This window comes from Leuresthes tenuis, unplaced genomic scaffold (genome assembly GCF_036924035.1).
Source record: "Leuresthes tenuis unplaced genomic scaffold, fLeuTen1.0.hap1 SCAF_11, whole genome shotgun sequence".
In the NCBI taxonomy this organism is placed as follows: domain Eukaryota; kingdom Metazoa; phylum Chordata; class Actinopteri; order Atheriniformes; family Atherinopsidae; genus Leuresthes; species Leuresthes tenuis.
The window spans coordinates 12,079,617-12,097,255 of NW_027325365.1; the positions used below are offsets into that span (position 1 = coordinate 12,079,617).

Here is a 17,639-nt window from a genome sequence, read left to right on the forward strand (position 1 = left end):
ACTGCTAAATCTATTCACGTAATCTTTTAATCATAGTCTCTAAAGGTGGTCAACATTGCTTATTTTGTTTTTGATTGTAGGTTTCACTTCCTATTCAAAATAAAGCGAATGGGAAATTTCATCATAAGAGGCCATCGCCGGCTATTCAAAATTTCCATGAAAACCAAATACATATTATATTCACTTAAAAGTCTAAAACAGCACTTGTTTGTTGTGACAAACAACTGCAATTGTGAATCACATCAACAAAATACCTTTATAAGGTTCTTTTACGTTGAAATAAATATTGTACGCTTTCTGGAGAAACAAAAAAAATCCCTTTTAACTTCCGGGTCAGAATCGGTTTCGCTGTCTTTCTGCTGTCTACTCCCCTCAGTCCGCGAGTAATATTTCCCCACGAATTGGCTTTCGTCTCTGGCGACATCGCTGCCGTCGTCCGTCGAAGAGCCGCTATGGTGTTAAAAGTGACCGTCAAAGGTGCCTGGAGGGCTGCGCGGACCCTGAGGTTTCTTGTGCTGGTGAGTCTGTGTGCGTTCATCAGTGTTTGCCGAGCATCATCATCTCAGGAGGAGGACAGTGCCATGGAGAACATCGTTACAGAAAAAAAGGCTGAGGAGAGCCACAGGCAGGACAGCGCGGACCTGCTGATCTTCATCACGCTCCTCACCCTCACCATCTTGACCATCTGGTTGTTCAAACATCGGCGGTTCAGATTTCTGCACGAGACCGGGCTGGCGATGATTTACGGTGAGATGCTCCGGCTTGAGGCGTCACCAGAGCCATCAGTGTCATGTTGTGTTACTGATTAGATTTTAAACGACTGTGTGTCAACCGTCAGCCTTTCTACTTTTTAATTCACTGAGCTGTAGCTCATCTGAAAACATTCAGGTGGCGGGCTTTTCCCGGTTGGAGCGGATGTTGGGACGCTGAAGGCCTCCTGTGCTCCCTGTTTGATCTCTAAAATGACATTAAGCAACCAATTTGGCCTCCGAGGAGAACAGTTGTGGCATAAACACGCCAGGCCAGTATCTGACTTCCCCACTGCTGAGGAGGGCTGGTAGGAGTGAAATGAAAGTCCCTTTGATCTGACTGAATACAGCAGCTGATTATTTCCCCTTTCAGTCTTTTCAGTTTTCTATTGGCCGAAAATCTGCAGATGTTGAAATGGAGCTTTCTTCAGTAAGGCCCTAAAGAATATATCATATATATATATATATATATATATATATATATATATATACACTTTATACACATTGTTTTCAGGAGACTTGAATCTTAATTGTTCTTGTCATAAAACGATTTGTCCGCCAATTGCAAGCAGTCTTTGGACTCTGTGTCTGTAATGGACTGGATTGCTGTTTTATTGGAATAAGTGTGCTGCAGGTTGTGCAGATCCTGGTCACCTGACGATCCGTTGGGGAAACCTTGCTGAAACTCCTTTTACTTGGCTGCCAAGATGCTGACATTTCTCAAGTTTCCACACGCAGGGGCCCGGTGGACTCATGTTTGTAAAACTACGGAGACCGGATCAGTAACTGCAGAAAAACCCATACAACCAGATACAGTCGTGACCGGGGTGCCCGTATTGATCGTGACGTTTATTCATAAAGGGAGCAGAGCAACCATTGGCAGTGTTTTACTCTTGACGTATATTTCATCTTAGGAATAAGCGTCATGCAGCTCCACTCACTGGTGGTCAGTGTGCCAAAGCTTCCCTTCACCAGCTGCACAACCTCAGGGACTGATGGGAATCGTCTGGCCTTCACCTGATCTAACAGCTGATTATTTCAGATTTGAGCTCAACACAATGATAGCTGAGAAAAACGTTTTGCTTTTCCTCAAATTGTAATAGAGTTTTACATTTTATTTATCTGACTTTGAAGGCTTATTCCCTACAGAGTAAACGTTCTCTTTCACTCCTTTCCTCTTTGTGTGTTTATGTATTTTTGAAGGATGACAGAACCACCCCGACGATCTATGTACAGCTGCAAACCTCTACAATGCTGGTTTGCATGTAAATTTGAGTAAAATAGAGCTTGAGCACAAAGCTTTTGGGACTTCCTGTACATATTAAGTCTTTTATTTGAGTTTCAGGCGGCTGCTCAATCTTTGTTTTTGGCGTGACAAACTAGCGACCAGGCAGGGACAATCCAAATACGTGGCGTGGAGGCCAGACGAGGCACATTTATTCACACAGCTTTACACATGAAAGCAAACAGACTGAGAGCTACGCTGCAGTGAAACTTATTAATCAAAGTCCTTCAATAGCTGCAGGGATGGACAGAAAAAAGTCTTCAGGTTTGACTTAAAAGAAGTTGACGCAGAGATACAAATAAGCATCAGACATGTTTGAATATAATCCAACCCTCCTCCCCTCTTTTCTTTCCTCAGGTGTAATTGTCGGGGTGATCTTACGCTACGCTATTCATGTCCCTCGGGATGTCGGCAAAGCTTCGATGAACTGCTTCGTTAACGCCAGCCCCGCCACCCTGCTGGTCAACATCAGTGGCAAATTCTACGAGTACACTTTGAAAGGGGAGATCGGCGCCAACGAGGTGAACGACGTGCAGGATAACGAGATGCTGCGAAAGGTACTGGACCTTGTTCTGTCCGATTGTCACCGTCTCACTGTCATTGTTCAATGTCTGAGTCGTGAAGTTCTCCAGGTTTAATTTAACTGACTTATTGAGCTAAACTAATTGGTTACTGAGATGATTTACTTTCTCTTATGACCCAGTCAGAATTGAAATGGTAACATTCCCATATTCAGCTCAATATTTTAGTCATTTCTAACTGGAATGATACCAGCAGTCTTCACGTCTGACGTTTATATATGACACAACTGTGAAAAAAAAATCTTTGTTCGGTTAATTATTAGTGAAAGCAGTATGCATTATTTGGTATTTTTCTATACTTTGCAAGTATGAGTGTGTGAAAACGCTAATTTCCTCTGACTGAATAGGCACAAGAATCCTCTTTGAGAAGTGTGTGAAGCTGTTACACACTCCATAGTGGTGTCGTGTGCCAGGCTGAAAGCCTGAAAGCCTCAACGCAAGCAACAAGAGAAAAAGCTGTGACTGAACCTGCTTTTTTGCAGCTTTTTGTGGATTGTCCCTCAAGCTGCTTCATGATGTCTCAGATGTCTTGGATTAAATGATTTATCTAAATGATCTCAGAAGGCAGTTTTCCTTTTTGTTTCTCAGTTTCATTCTCAAACATTGTGGGTTTTTTTTGTGTGTGTGTCACTCAGGTTACCTTTGACCCGGAAGTGTTCTTCAATATTCTGCTGCCACCCATCATCTTCCACGCTGGCTACAGCTTGAAAAGGGTACAGTGGTATTTCCGGCTCTCTCTCTATGTTAGATCAAAGCTAAATTCTCACTCATAACAAGTACTGCTCCTCTCAAAATAATGTCCTCTTTAAAATGTCCTCCTAAGTGAATGCAGCTGTATGCAGATGAATGTTGATGTGGTGTTTTTCTTTTATCTTTTAGAGACATTTTTTCCGTAACATGGGATCCATACTGGCTTATGCCTTTCTGGGGACAGTTATTTCCTGTTTTGTTATTGGGTAAGGATGTCAATTCTCCTGAAACAAAAAAAAAAAAAAAGAGAAGAATCCTTTATGAAGCCTTTATTTCTGTCTGTTCCTGTAGTGAAAGTAAAGTGTCCACAGCACAAAGGTGCATATCACCTTCTGGTCCTCCAACAGGTTACTGATGTACGGCTGTGTGACGCTCATGAAGCAGGTGGGACAGCTGGGCGGAGACTTCTTTTTCACGGACTGCCTGTTCTTTGGAGCCATCGTCTCCGCCACAGACCCGGGTACATATGCTCATCCTCACACTTGTAATGCTAATTATTGATCGGAGATCATTGGAATTACTTTGAAAGGCTCAAAGGTTGTTTAGAATAGCGTATCGCAAAACTGGGGGGAAAAAATTGCACACGGACGCAAACAATTCTCTGAGTTTGCTGTGAGTATGCACTCCTTGTTACAAAGACTGAGATGCAGAGAACCTCCAAATGGTTCCAAATGTGCATCAGCTGAGCTGCAGATTTGTGTACAATGATTTGTGCACGATTAATAGCGACTCACAAATGCTTTTCCCAGTCAGGACCCGAGTGCCCTGTAGTCTGAACACAAGTCAAAACTGCAAACAGCCATACTAAAGAATGGCATAACTGCTCATGTCATTGGCTGTATAATAAGTATAATTTAAATGACCCGCGTACGCTTTGCAGTACGATTATGAGCACATGCAAATCCTCGCACATGTTTGGGATTCTTATTTGTAGTTCATAGATCACGTTACCATTTCAAACCTTTTCTCTCTGTTGAGGTGGTCCACAGCTGGCAAAAAGAGAAAAAGTGGGGGATGCCTTGAAGATCAGAAAGTGCAAAAAATCATTCAGTTAACACAAGTCTTCCATTTCCTGCCATTGAAATGTGTCTTTTTCCCTTTAACTCCCTCAACATGGCTGTTTCAACACTGAACTACAGATGACGGTGTTGGATCTTAGCATAGGATTTCTCTGTGTTGGGTTTGAGTTATTTGCTCACGGTTTTCTCAACGCTCCCCAGTGACGGTCCTGGCCATCTTCAACGAGCTGCAGGTAGATGTGGACCTGTACGCGCTACTGTTTGGAGAGAGCGTGCTCAACGATGCCGTGGCCGTGGTTCTGTCTTCGTAAGTCATCTGGCTCAACCTGCATTTTCCCTGAAAACATTTGTCACGTGCACAAAGCTGTCTGACTCTTGGAGACAAAGGCTGCATGTATGTGTCGTGCATCTCCTGTTGACTGATCAGCGCTTGTTTATTCACCGAGTATCGTGTTCAAATGGACGTCTGGTTTAACTAGAAGTGGTCCCTCAGCTGACTCTCTGTTTTCCTCCTTCTCTGCACGGGATTGTTGCCATTCCCACAGAATTGTAAGTTCTAATAGCGAGCAGCGAGGAGGGGCCGGGCCCTGCGGAGAGACCAGCCCACTGAATGAGTGCACTAAGTGGAGCATGGCATTGTGTTGCTTTTGCGGTGCCGTGGGACAAACATGACAAATCGCAGGCTATTTGTTGCTGGACTCCAGCTTTTCCAACCAGGGATGCAGAACATTCCATTATTTATCAGTTTATTTTTCTTGTTCTGGTTAGCTGGTTTTTGAAGCTGTGAGTCAGCAAAGAAAGCATTTCTATTATCTGTGAGGGATGCTGTGTGAGCCAAGGAGGCAGAATGCCAGGAATGCTTAAACACAAAATACCTTGTGATTTGTGTGTCTCTGTGTGTGTGTGTGTGTGGATGGGGGGGGGGGGGGGGGGGCTGTGAATGCAGAAGGTGAACAAATCTAATTTCAGAGACAGACTTGGTTCAAACAGCATTAGAGTTGCCTCTTTGGAAATGGATGTTTTTGATATTTTCATCACATTTTATCATAAAACTACTTCAGCTGAGCATTTAAAAAAAAAAAAAAATTCAATTTTTGAATAATCCTTTATTCTGAGACTCCTGTTTAATAACAAACTAAATTATTTCCAAAAGCTATTTGAGCCAAGATATATGAAGTGTTCTCTTATTCTTTAGAATACGACCACTGGGATAGTTTAGTGTTGATACTTAACCACAAGATGACACAAAATGAAGCATATGGCTGAATTTGTTTCTGCTTTTTGCATCCTAAAAATATTTTTGATCACAAGGACTGAGAAGCTTTGTAGTCTCCTCTTCTTGATCCGCTGTTTGCTCCATCTTCCACCTTGAATTTATTTTTAACAACATACACAGTTTGGTGCAGACGAGGTCTTACCTCTTCTTTTCAAATGGATATTTTCCACTCCAGGAATAAGTGGGATTTTTATTTATTTCATTTTTTTTTTTTTTAGTGCAGATGTTTTTCCAAGTGGAACGAAAGTAATTTCAGTGGATACTTCTGAGCGGCCCCAGAAACTGTAAAAATTGGCAAACTGTCAGAGATGAGATGATGAACAGCCGATGGCTTCTCTCCAAACGCTGCGGTGAACCACACAAAATGTCTCTCGGTTTGGTTTGGGTCCGACTGATCCAGAGTTAGGTTCACCTTCACTGGTTTGGTGCCCTTCATAGTAGAAGTTGTCACAAAATCCCCATTTTTACATCAAAAGCCGCGTGTTTAAACTTCTTTTTGAGGAAAACTAGGTTCCACCTATTAAAACAAGGTAATTAAATCCCTTCCCATTGCCAGTAGAGGCATGTTTACCCAAACAGAACTGGAGTTGAGTCCATTAACTACCGCAAACCTTGAGGAGAAGCCTGTAATCATTTTTCTAATCTCAAAACTATTTGAGATAATTGCACCAGTTAATCATTTTTGAGTGTTTACTTTTGAGTAAAGTATTAATAGCTAACTATCCCGGTAATGTCTGAGACTGTTTCTGTCTCAGCTCTCTCACCACTGCGTTGCTGTGCCTTTCTCTTTATCGCTTCATTTGAACTGTTGGGGTCAGAGTCATTGCTGCATCTCTTCGGCAAACGAAGGCTCCTTTCAGAATGTGACGACTGCAGAGAGACCCACAGCTGTGAAGGAATTTGCAGTTATTGGCAGAAATATCTGCCTGATAATGGAACTGTTTGCAGAACATGTTAAGCAGTTACATTCTAAACAATAAGCAAACATCTGTATGCAGGTTTCACCTTTTATACTTACTATATGTATAAATCTTTAAACCTAAATGGACTCTGTACGCTCTATAAATCCTTGCCAATACAATTTGTGTTGTTTTATATCAGGTCAATTGTGGCCTACCAGCCACAAGGAAACAACAGCCACACCTTTGAGGTCATGGCGATGCTGAAGTCCTTTGGGATTTTCCTCGGAGTTTTCAGCGGCTCCTTTGCCCTGGGAGTGGCCACAGGAATCGTCACCGCTCTGATATCTTTTCAGTTGTTTTCTTTTATTTTTTTCTATTTTTGGACTAAATTAATTAGTTGGATTCATCTTTACACTGCATCAGAACATCAATGATGGATTGCAGTTATTTATTAAATTTATTCGGTCATAAGTAATATCCCAGTGTTAGTTTTCTAATGTTTTTTTGTGTGAAACTCTACAGTTCAGTTCAATTGGCCTAATGAAATAAGCTAAGTGACAAACTGTCATTGTTTATGTAATGATAAAGGAAAAAGTCTAAGTAAGACAGTCAGTGTAAGACTTCCGAAACAGAAATGATGTCCATTCGATGGCTGACAGGTTTCGATAGAGTCCTTGACTGTTGTCTGTACGTGACTAAGTTCACCAAGCTGAGGGATTTCCCGCTGTTGGAGACGGCCCTCTTCTTCCTCATGTCATGGAGCACGTTCCTGCTGGCAGAAGCCTGCGGCTTCACAGGTGACAAACGCACACATTCACAGACTCAGCCTAATTAGGGCGAGGTGTCGTTTATTGCATTGCAGTGTTATTATAAAGGATGCAAAAGTGGTTCACCTGTCACGTGAACCTAGCAATAGCTCCACTGCAAAGCTCCTCAGGAGGCAAAAAAATGAGGGTATTTAATTCCTCAACCCCCGCCATTTCCACCACAAGAACCAGGGGATAATCAGAGTTGGATGAGGGAAAATTTCACCTGCCAAAAATGGCCCTATTATGAAATTAGTACTATTGAGACAACTAGCATCCTTAGGGGCGGTCCTTGCAGCACTGAACATTTCTGATTGGTCGAGTTTTCTCAGAATTTGTTCATGTCCACTTCAGCTCATAAAAGCTGTTAACTTTGATTCGTACGGCAGGGATAGTTGTTACTGTTTGTAGATTCGACATTCCTGCCCGCTTCAACAGCTTGGGAGTCAGTGGAGGTGGGAGGGTGATCTCCAGAATGATAAGAAAGGGATGTGTCTGAAGAAAAAGATTTAAGACTGAGGCTCATGGGGAGACTGCAGAAAGGCTGCTTATGAACTGGTTCTATGTTAAAACAGCTGAAAGGCACTTTGTGCTTTGGCTGCTCTGTAGGTTTCACGTCTCCCTGACATTCCTTCAAGGAGTTTCAAAAAGGAATAAAACACTTTAGCAGACTTACTTAGCTACTTTGCCCTGTATCTTAGACCTCTGTGGAAACACAAAAGATCCAGGCAGGAAGTTTTCTTTTTGCTCTTTAACAAAAGCCTCAGGGCATTTAAGTCCTGGATGTTTAAATATGCCTCTTATTGCTAACTCATTGTAATGTTAAGAATCGCTGTTAATCGATCCTCTGTTTTTTCATGGTGTGCTGCAGGTGTGGTGGCAGTGCTCTTCTGTGGAATCACTCAGGCCCACTACACCTTCAACAACCTGTCTCCTGAGTCTCAGAAGAGGACCAAGCAGGTCAGACCTGGACCACAACCACCACACAGCTCGTTCTTTTATTTGTCTATGTCAGTGGTCTGAAAGTTTTGGGTTTTGCCTCCAAATCTGTCCCAGAACTTCTCAGCACTATGTTTACTCTGAATTGTACGTGCACGTTTCTTCATTTTCTGCACATAATCTAAAGCAGTCTGTTTCATTTTTTGCAGCTGTTTGAACTTCTAAATTTCCTAGCAGAGAACTTCATTTTCTCCTACATGGGTCTGACCCTGTTCACCTTCCAGAACCACATCTTTAATCCGATGTTCATCGTTGGAGCTTTTGTATCTTTTTGCACCTGGTGCTTACGAATCCCTGTTCACCATCTACGTGACCACAAAAGTGTACATTTCTACAAGCTTGTTGGTAGAAATGTGAAGCTGTCATCTCGCCAAATAAACTGGATCAGTCTTACAAAATACAAATAATGTAGTAATAATTAAGCTTGATACAGCATGAGAACATTTTACGAGTTCATCTGTTTTGGGTATGTTCTCCTTAACCTCTTTCCCACACAGCTGGCAGTGTTCGTGGGCAGAGCTGCTAACATCTATCCTCTCTCATTCCTCCTTAATTTGGGACGACGCAACAAGATCAGATCCAACTTCCAGCACATGATGATGTTTGCAGGTTAGCTGGGGAACAGATGAGGATGTTTATCGTGCACTTTATATTGCACAGATGTGTTCCGTGTTGATTCCCTGGAACATTTTCTGTGCTTTGTTATCCACAGCAGGAAGATTAAAAGATAAAGCACACGGGCTTGTAAACAGAGATGACCTCGTTTGTCTCAGCGAGACACTTGCATGCTTCTCTATTTGCAACATCGTCTGTGCTGTTTTGTTGTTTTTTTTTTAGGCCTGCGAGGCGCCATGACTTTCGCCCTGTCCATCAGGGACACAGCCACATACGCCCGTCAGATGATGTTTTCAACCACTCTTCTAGTTGTCTTCTTCACTGTTTGGATTTGCGGTGGTGGGACCACTCAGATGTTGTCCTGTCAGCGCATACGGTAGGCCTGTCCTAACCCTGTCAAGTCCATTTCTGGGTCTAACTGGAATTACTTTTTAGTTGGAATTTGTGTCTGTCTAATTCTGGTAAGGATTAAAGCCCTGAAAACTAATCTCTCTATTTAAAGTCGAATTTTGTAAGCCATCCATGCCCAAAAATGGACGTTTCCAGCCTTGTGAAGGGCATGTCACAAAACCTGCATAAATAATGTACTTCCTGTACAATGGCTTCCCGTGTTCCTGCTGCATTGTAGTGGTGTTTTTTTTCTTTGGGGCAGCACCTATCGTTTGGGATGAAGACTGCGTGCAGATGTGTCGGTAGTCGATATTTGTCCCATCTCAACTCAAACCGCTGATTACTCTGTGGCTTGTCAGTTAAACCTTCCGCTCTGTCAGATCCGCCCTGGAAGTTGACATAATTAGTTCCTTAAAGTCTGCAACGTACGAAACTCTGAATGTCTGAATTTTAGTTTAGTTTTTGGAACCCGTCTGTATTGACCATTATTTCATCATGATTATACTGTGTATGATTGTTTAATTCATTAGTTGTGACGGTTTGTTTTCCACCGTATAAAAGCACCAAATAGACAGGTCAGTGTTTCTTTAAGGAGGGAAAAAGTCATTTTTCAAGTTAATGTAGGAAAAATTTAGGTGTTTTTAGACTTTTGCTCCAATTTTGAATTCAGATTTTGGAAAAGTGTTTGTCGTGGCGTTTGGAGAAGGTTTACCTTGTGAAGCTGCAAGGTTCTCAAAAGCTTTGGGCGTGACCCCTGTTCACTAACTGACTTCGGTTTTAGGCTTTTGTTGATCTGACTGTCAGTGAGTTATTGAAAGAATAATCTTTCACTGCAACCCACTGCAAAACTTCTACGCTTTAAGTGCTTGGCCAAACAGTTTTGGCGCGTCAGGCCAGGAGCAGACAGTCACCGTGTGATGAGAAAGTGAGCCAGGGTGAGTTTGATATTGTAGGTCATGTGGTCATGTCCAGAGATTCATTTAGTTAGATAAAAACCAGCGGGGGGAGCGTCTCTTAGTTCACTTCCTCTTTGTGCAGGGATAATGTTTCTCTTCCTCACTGCTCACTTTTTCAGCATAGCAGCTTCAGTAAAAATGCTGGCTGAATTTTTTTTTTTATTTACATAATCAGCATGTGTTTAGACACATGAGTTTAGCAAAGATCAGCTCTTTCTAATGCTCATTCCCGTCTGGCCTGTAGGGTCCCCATGCTCAACCCATCCAGTTTGTGTCGGTTTTTCTCGAAACCTTGCCACTGAGAAACCTGCAAAACGGGAAATATGCTTCACAGAACTGATTTTGCATGTGTTTTCTTTTCATTCAACAGTGTGGGTGTTGACTCTGATCAAGATAACTCTGTAAGTATGGCACTTGGAGACAAATTTTACGGCAGAATTATTTCTGCTCTGTGGTTCTTTTATAAAGAAAATGGATCAAATGCTCTGCCTTGGTTTAGGTGAGTATAACTGACGGATCAGAGAGAAGAAGCACAAAACAAGAAAGTGCCTGGCTTTTCAGAATTTGGTACAACTTTGACCACAAGTATCCTTTTACCAAGGTGTGATTTTGTTTTGTGTAAAGTCTATGGTTTTATTTTGATCATGTCCAAACCACACATGGGGAAAAAAAGCTGTTCAAAACCAGCACTGATTACATAAGTTCATATCATCAGGCAGCAGAGGGAGCCCCACTTGTAGATTTAAGTACATAGAGGATTCAGTTTCATGCATTTAGAGTAAATTACCGTAAACAAATGTAATATTTATCATTTTCCTCTTATGTCTAAAGTTCATCTGCGTTTCCCAAAGCAGTCTATTAGTGCTCATTTATATGGAGTCTGTCCTTGACTTGAGCCTCTCCAGCTACCTGAAGCCCATCCTGACTCACAGCGGCCCCCCGCTCACAGCCACGCTGCCTCCTTGCTGCGGCCCCCTCGCACGCTTCCTCACCAGCCCTCAGGCCTTCGAGGTCAGACTCTGATTAATAATGGAACTAACAATGACTTTTGTTTAGCTATTTGTTCTGTGTGACCAGTTGGAAAAACAAATGGTTAACAGATGGATATTTTATTATTGAGTGACAAGGTAACGATGAAAATCATAAGCCAGAACGGACGATTTTACTGCTTAAAAACCCACTACCTGTCTGTGAGTGTGACATTTCTTCCTTGCTCACCAGAATGAGTGCCAGCTGAAGGATGACGACTCTGACCTCATCCTCACTGATGGCGATATCAACCTGAGCTACGGCGACATCACAGTCAGCACAGATGCCACAGGCGCCCACACGAGCAGCGGCCCGGGCTTCGGCGCCGCCGCCACCTCTGATGACTTGGACCGAGAGCTAACGTACGGAGATCACGAGCTGGTGATGAGGGGCACACGCCTGGTGCTGCCAATGGATGATTCAGAGCCGCCGTTCAGCGACCCCCCTCAGCTCTTAAGGATGTGAAAACAGCGTTTGATCGCAAACCTCCCGACAGCCGTCCGACCCAAGCCAATGAGCAAAAGACCAGTACTTGACTCTCCGTCATTCTTGCCTCCATTTAGTTTTTTTTTTGCACTTTTCCTCACCCCTCTTGCTTTTTCCCACTCCACACGTTCATTTAAGTTTTCTCCCTTCCTCTGTAGACGAACCACTGTTTCTACCTCATTTTGTTTCGGCTCATTTTCTCAGCTCTCTTGCACCTGACATTACTGTATCATAGTCCAATTTGTTAGCAGGGTTTTATGGTTTTTAGATGACAGTTTTACATAGTCTGGACCACGTTTCTGTCTGTCACCTAACTGTAGCATTGCACAGAGTTCTAGCAGCATGTGTTAGTGTGTAAATGCAAGTACCAACCACTAGCTAATTTGTTGATGTACAGTATATCCCAAGAGGACTATATCTTTGTTATGCATGCAGAGGATGCTTGTTGTTTTCACAGTATTTGACACTTCTAGCTCTTTTTTTTTTTCGTTTTGGGTCTGACTTTGAATGTTGCTGCCTTTTCTCTGTGCATCACAGGCGAGCCGACCCAGTGGACAGCTTTACTGTACGTGTGGTTGCAATTAAGTGCCTGGGAATTGTAGTTTTAAGCATGGCAACCCATTTACTAGGTTTAGCTCTGGGAAGCAGAGCTGCTGCAGGGTGGGCAGCCGTTCAGTTTTCCTTTGTTTAAAAAGAAAAAGAAAAAAAAAAGAAGATCAAAAAACATGCACCTCTGTCTGTAAGGTAGCAATATCCTCAGTGGGTGTTTGGGTTGACAGTTTGTGCTGTTTGCGTGTAAATAATGTGTTCCAGTGTGATGCCACCGTTGCGGTGTGACCTGGCAGTGAAAGTTGTGGATCTCTCCCGGTGACCTTAGACTGTGACATACAAGGGAGGCTTTACACCTTATTTTAGAAGCTGATGCCGCTCACAGGAGAACGAAGGGCTCCTGTTGTGACAACGAGATCCAAAAGAACTAAAGTGGGAAAGCTTTGTGCCATTTTTCTCCTGAATTTTGACATTTTATGAAGCCCGACACGCACGTGACCTTACAGTGTTTTGTATGCTTTTTGCTGCAGAGCTCGAGTTCTTCAAGCTGAATCAAAAATTTCATACCCATTATGCTATTTTCACACATTTTCTATATGACAGCTGCATTGATAACTAGAAATGATATTTTCTCATAAAATTGAATGAATTTGACTCTGAAGTAACATAATCCTCTGACGACGAATACACTTTTTTTCTTTTTATCTTTTGAGTAGGATCTTGGAAAATCAGGGAGATGATTCTATCTGGTTTCAGGGGGGCTGCAACAAGTGGTTAGTCTCATTATTCATTAATCTGTCATCTATTTATATGAGAATTTGTGAAATTAGTGAAAAAAATATCAGACAATAGCAAACAACAGTCATAAAACGTTCCCTAACTTAAAATCTGACATATTTCAGTGTCTGATAAACGGGAAACGGTGTGAACTGAAGATTTCTCTGCAGCTGTACTCAAAAACACAACTTATCGGTCCTTAATCTAAAACTGTTGCACATAGATCCTTTGTGTATTGACTTAGTAATTAATCTACCAGCTGTTGCAGCACTAGATATTGCACAAGTGTTAGGAAGTAATTTGCATAAGACGAGCCCATTTTATTGTTAAACAAATGGATCCATCCCTGATGAGAGCAGATATTTACACTGGTACTGCAGCAGATCATCATTGTGAGAGCTGCCAGAATGTAACAGCAATTGTTGTTTAAATGCTGGATATTGTGTGCTGTACACAACAGGGTTCTTGAGGGATGAATGGTTTGATTGTTGACATTTAGTAAAGAGCATTAGGTGCGCATAGTAAAGATATATTAAAAGGTACTTGTGGTATATTGTGTTATATTCGCTCTGTTTTAACGGACGTATGAGACGAGCGGAAGGTGCGGTGAGCTCAGCAGCTGTTGATGTGGGTTTAACAGGAAGTGTTGATAGGACGTCGCCATGGCAACAGCGCTGTGTTGAATTTGAACAGAAGCCAGGAAACATTTGGCGACTTGGCTGAACACAACAGTTTTGTGTTCTGGCCTCTTTGTTAGCCAAAGAAAAATAACTGAGCGCATGCGAAATGAATGCCAACAGGACGGCGATGGGCTTAAAGAGAAGAGCGCGGGCACGAGAAGACGGAGAGACGTTAAATCGAAGCGGGTGAACGCGTAGACCTGTGTTGGCGTGAATGTTCATGTTTCGGGGATGATGCAGAGGTGGAAGGAAGAGCATGCTTGTGTATATATAGCTTTTCCTTTCACAGTTATCTTCTGCTGTGCAGGAGCTTCTAATTTAACTGTTTTGTTGTTGTTTTTTTGTTTTTGTTTTTTTTAATCAGGCATTCCTTGTGACGTCACATCATCTGTTGTATGATTTACGATTTCAACAACTTGATATTTTTTTGTTTCTGTTATGAGTGTATTTTTGAAGAGGGTGAATAATGAAGTTTAAAAAAAAAAAAGTCAAATAATTTGCACTCATGTATTGAGAATGTTGTGATGTTGTATTGTTTTATTTAACAGCTGCTTTTATATTATCTTACTTTCTGTTTTTGTGGGTATGGGGGGGGGGGGGGGTAGCAGCAAATTCATGTCGACGCCATGAGAGGCGAATTATTACTCAGTAGAATTTGGGTTCGTTGTGTTGCTTTGTAAAGGAACATTGTCACATTGCAGTGGCAGAAAAAGTGTTGGAAACCTTTCATACTATCGTTCCATGTTTTCAGGTACTTTGTATTATGTGTGTCTGCAACAAGTCGCTGTTTGAAAGCTGCCATGACATCTACAGAGCGTGAATCTTTGTCCACTGATGGTGGGGGAAAAAGTAAAAGCATACCAAGCAGAATTATGTGCCACTGTCCACTATCCGACACATAAAGTAAACTCTGTGACGGGTGATCTGGGTCTTGGTGTTTCGACTGCTGCTCTGTTCTGTCTCTGCTCTCTGAATTGTGACTTGTAATATGCTTTGATCATCAGAAATCTTATCTGAAGTAGCTGACCAAAGAGGGCTGCTGTGCTCTGTGTTTTCAGACACTCCACTCTGTCTTTATACTGCAAATTCTGTGTGTGTGAAAGAGTGTGTGTGTATGTGTCTTATGCCTACAAGTGTATATGGATGTGTGTACTTGTATGTGTGCATCTGAGAGAGAGAGAGAGACGCTGTCCTCTTTTCCTCTGTGTTGCAGGTACTGACTGTTTACATCTGTGTACATATACTTTCACCTGTTCATGTGCGTGCAACGATCAATAAACAGGAGCCTGTGCTTTTGATTAAAGCCCTTGCTGTAATAGCCACCTCATTTAATCTGTTTGCTTTTTTATTGGATGTCTGGATTGTGTAAGCAAAGATCATCCCTTCTACAAGAAACACAAAGCTGCGTCAGTGCCAGAGGGGATTTTTACAACTCCTGGCAAATGCGATGGAGTCACCATACTTGGAGGATGTTCATTCAGCTTTTTTGTTTTGTAAAAAGCAGAGACAGAGAAAAGCCATTTGTTGTTTTGTTCTCCTCTGGCTTTTCTGACGGCTTGAATCCTTTTAAGACATCACTAAATATTCTTGATCAAACTTTCCTGTATAGCAGTTGGCAGATCAGCTTTGCAGGATGGAGCCCTGTTATCGAGCATTTTTCAGCTTCTGCCAGAAATTTTTAGCCAAGATTGAGAGGGTTTGGGAGAAAAATCCGTTGCTGTTTGTGAAGTTGCATCGGAGCAAACCACAAGACTTCTAGAGCGGGCCTTTTAGATAATCAGGACCAAAGTGGAGATTTTTGGTCATAATGCACATCATATCAATTATGGCATTTGGTGGTGGAAGGGGTGATGATTGGGGCAAGGATTAGGATCAGAAAATCTACAGCAGAATCTCTGGTCCAGAAAAGAATAAAGGTTTACACGATGGTCCAGTCAAAGTCCAAACGTCAGCCTGATAGAAATGCTGCGGTGGGACCTAATGAGAGCTGTGCATAAATGAACGTCAACAACAAACCTCAAAGAACCGAAGCAACGCTGGAAGGAAGAGGGGGGGGCAAAATTCTTCCACAAAGATGTGAGAGAATGATAATGTCAAACACGAAACGATGACTTCAAATTATTGGTGCTGAAGGTAATTCTACACACTCTTAAATCATGGGTTATTCTTAGTTTTTCCTTCTCTTCATTATTGTTAGGAAATAACGACACAGTGTAATATATTGTGCTGTTGTTCATCTGAGGTTTTATTTGTATAATGTTAAGACTTGTTAAGGACCAGACAATATTTCATTATGTCCTGGTTCTTAAAACCTTAGAATTGTACTTTCTTTTCCATGTGGCTATAAAACATCAAACATCTTTGAGTTACATACAGTCTGCTTCAGACTGGAGCTGTCTGACCCTGGTCAGGAGTAGATAACTCCGAATAAAACGTTAAGATGTTCCCTGTCCCTGTGAGGTAATCATGAAAGTATTCAGGAAAGTTATTCAGTGTCGCCTTTGTTTTAATTCTTTGCGTGACGCCCGTAAACTAGTTTGATACTTACAATGCTCATAATCTTATCAAATAATCACATCTAACTTGAAAAATGACACACAATCCTCTTACACAGAGTCCCATAAAAAGCCATCATTTTGCCACTTGCATGTGCTGGAAGGAGAGTGGTGTGGATGTAAAATGTGGACGCCACCAAGCGTTTACTTCTCCAAATGTGCAGCTTTTGCCAAATATCAGGTAACATGCTCCTAATATGGGCACAACTCCCTCCAGTCTGCTCAAGAATGTCTATCCAGCCCCAAGTCCTGGGAGGAAATAGTGATTTTTAAGGAGCCACTTAGCTCTCTAGCCTGGAGAATTCCCCAGTGTTGACAAAGTTTGTCACTCACTGGAGTATAAGTGCGTTCCCTCTTTTATATGGTTGATATACTGACTTTTTGTTTAGTGAACGAGGCCTCATAAAATGATAACCGACCTCTTCCAGCCATTTGTCCACAAGGGAAGGAACTGCTCTCATGTCACAACTGTTATGATTGTGTCTTGATTATGCCAACAAAGCTGCTGTGTGTTTACAGTAATGCGATGGCTATAACACTTATTGCTTAACAGGTACACGCTGAGGTTGTTACATACAGGGAAAAAAACTGAAACCCTCGCCTTGTCATTTTTTGTCTCACAATGCAGAAATTTCGATGTTGATCTCATCTACCCAAAAAGATGAGGTAAAAAGATGAGGTTACAAAAGAAAGCGTCTTTTTTTTAACAACAAAAACACGTTTTGAGCATTCAACCCAACGTTTATTATTCTTCAAAGTTAGGGTTTAGGGTTACATTAGCAGGCTGCGTGCATTTACTTGGAGCTGAGAATGAGTCATCTTGATATAATTCCCCTTTTCGTTACCAAAGAAGGAGACGAGTGAGGCTGGAACTGAAGAGGGACAGAAGTGTGTCAAGTTAAACAAGTCGGTCCATCGTCTGTGAGGACCAGAAATGTTGTAACTCACAACAACGTCACCTCAGATCCCTGCAGACCTGACCTGTGTCTGACACAAACAGGTAATTGTTCAGTCTCGGCGCTCGTTGTTGGAGGAAAATTCTTTGGAATAATTTCCCTGCAGATTCCGTTTGTCTGGAGTGCAGGACCAATGAGAACTCCCCAAGAGAGCTTGTAAATTCCTGGTTGAGGTCATTGTTTATGAGCATTTACAGGGGTTTGGCTGACGTCTTGTACCCCCCCTCCCTCCTTCTCTGTCTTTTAAAACTGCTGCGACTTCGCGCATTTTAACCTCAC

At 42.1% G+C, this 17,639-nt stretch overlaps 1 protein-coding gene across 1 annotated transcript; it reads left to right on the top strand.

The window, feature by feature from the left end:
* The first annotated feature begins 316 nt into the window (after positions 1 to 316).
* On the top strand, positions 317 to 15,176 carry slc9a6a (solute carrier family 9 member A6a). The gene is made up of 16 exons (XM_072395441.1): positions 317 to 747; positions 2,392 to 2,591; positions 3,251 to 3,328; positions 3,495 to 3,571; positions 3,713 to 3,825; positions 4,586 to 4,691; positions 6,762 to 6,903; positions 7,254 to 7,359; positions 8,240 to 8,328; positions 8,517 to 8,630; positions 8,865 to 8,976; positions 9,205 to 9,358; positions 10,699 to 10,729; positions 10,828 to 10,913; positions 11,234 to 11,339; positions 11,550 to 15,176. Exons 1-16 carry the CDS (start codon positions 453 to 455, stop codon positions 11,820 to 11,822), a joined length of 2,082 nt encoding a protein of 693 aa, XP_072251542.1. The 5' UTR covers positions 317 to 452; the 3' UTR covers positions 11,823 to 15,176.
* The last annotated feature ends 2,463 nt before the right edge of the window (positions 15,177 to 17,639 follow it).

Bases quoted from the DNA above. Each gene is read 5' to 3' on its own strand.
- slc9a6a (XM_072395441.1), top strand. From the start codon at position 453: ATGGTGTTAAAAGTGACCGTCAAAGGTGCCTGGAGGGCTGCGCGGACC. The intron at 2,592-3,250 runs GTACTGGACCTT...TGTGTCACTCAG, and splicing joins ATAACGAGATGCTGCGAAAG to GTTACCTTTGACCCGGAAGT. The intron at 8,631-8,864 runs GTATCTTTTTGC...TTTCCCACACAG, and splicing joins TGTTCATCGTTGGAGCTTTT to CTGGCAGTGTTCGTGGGCAG.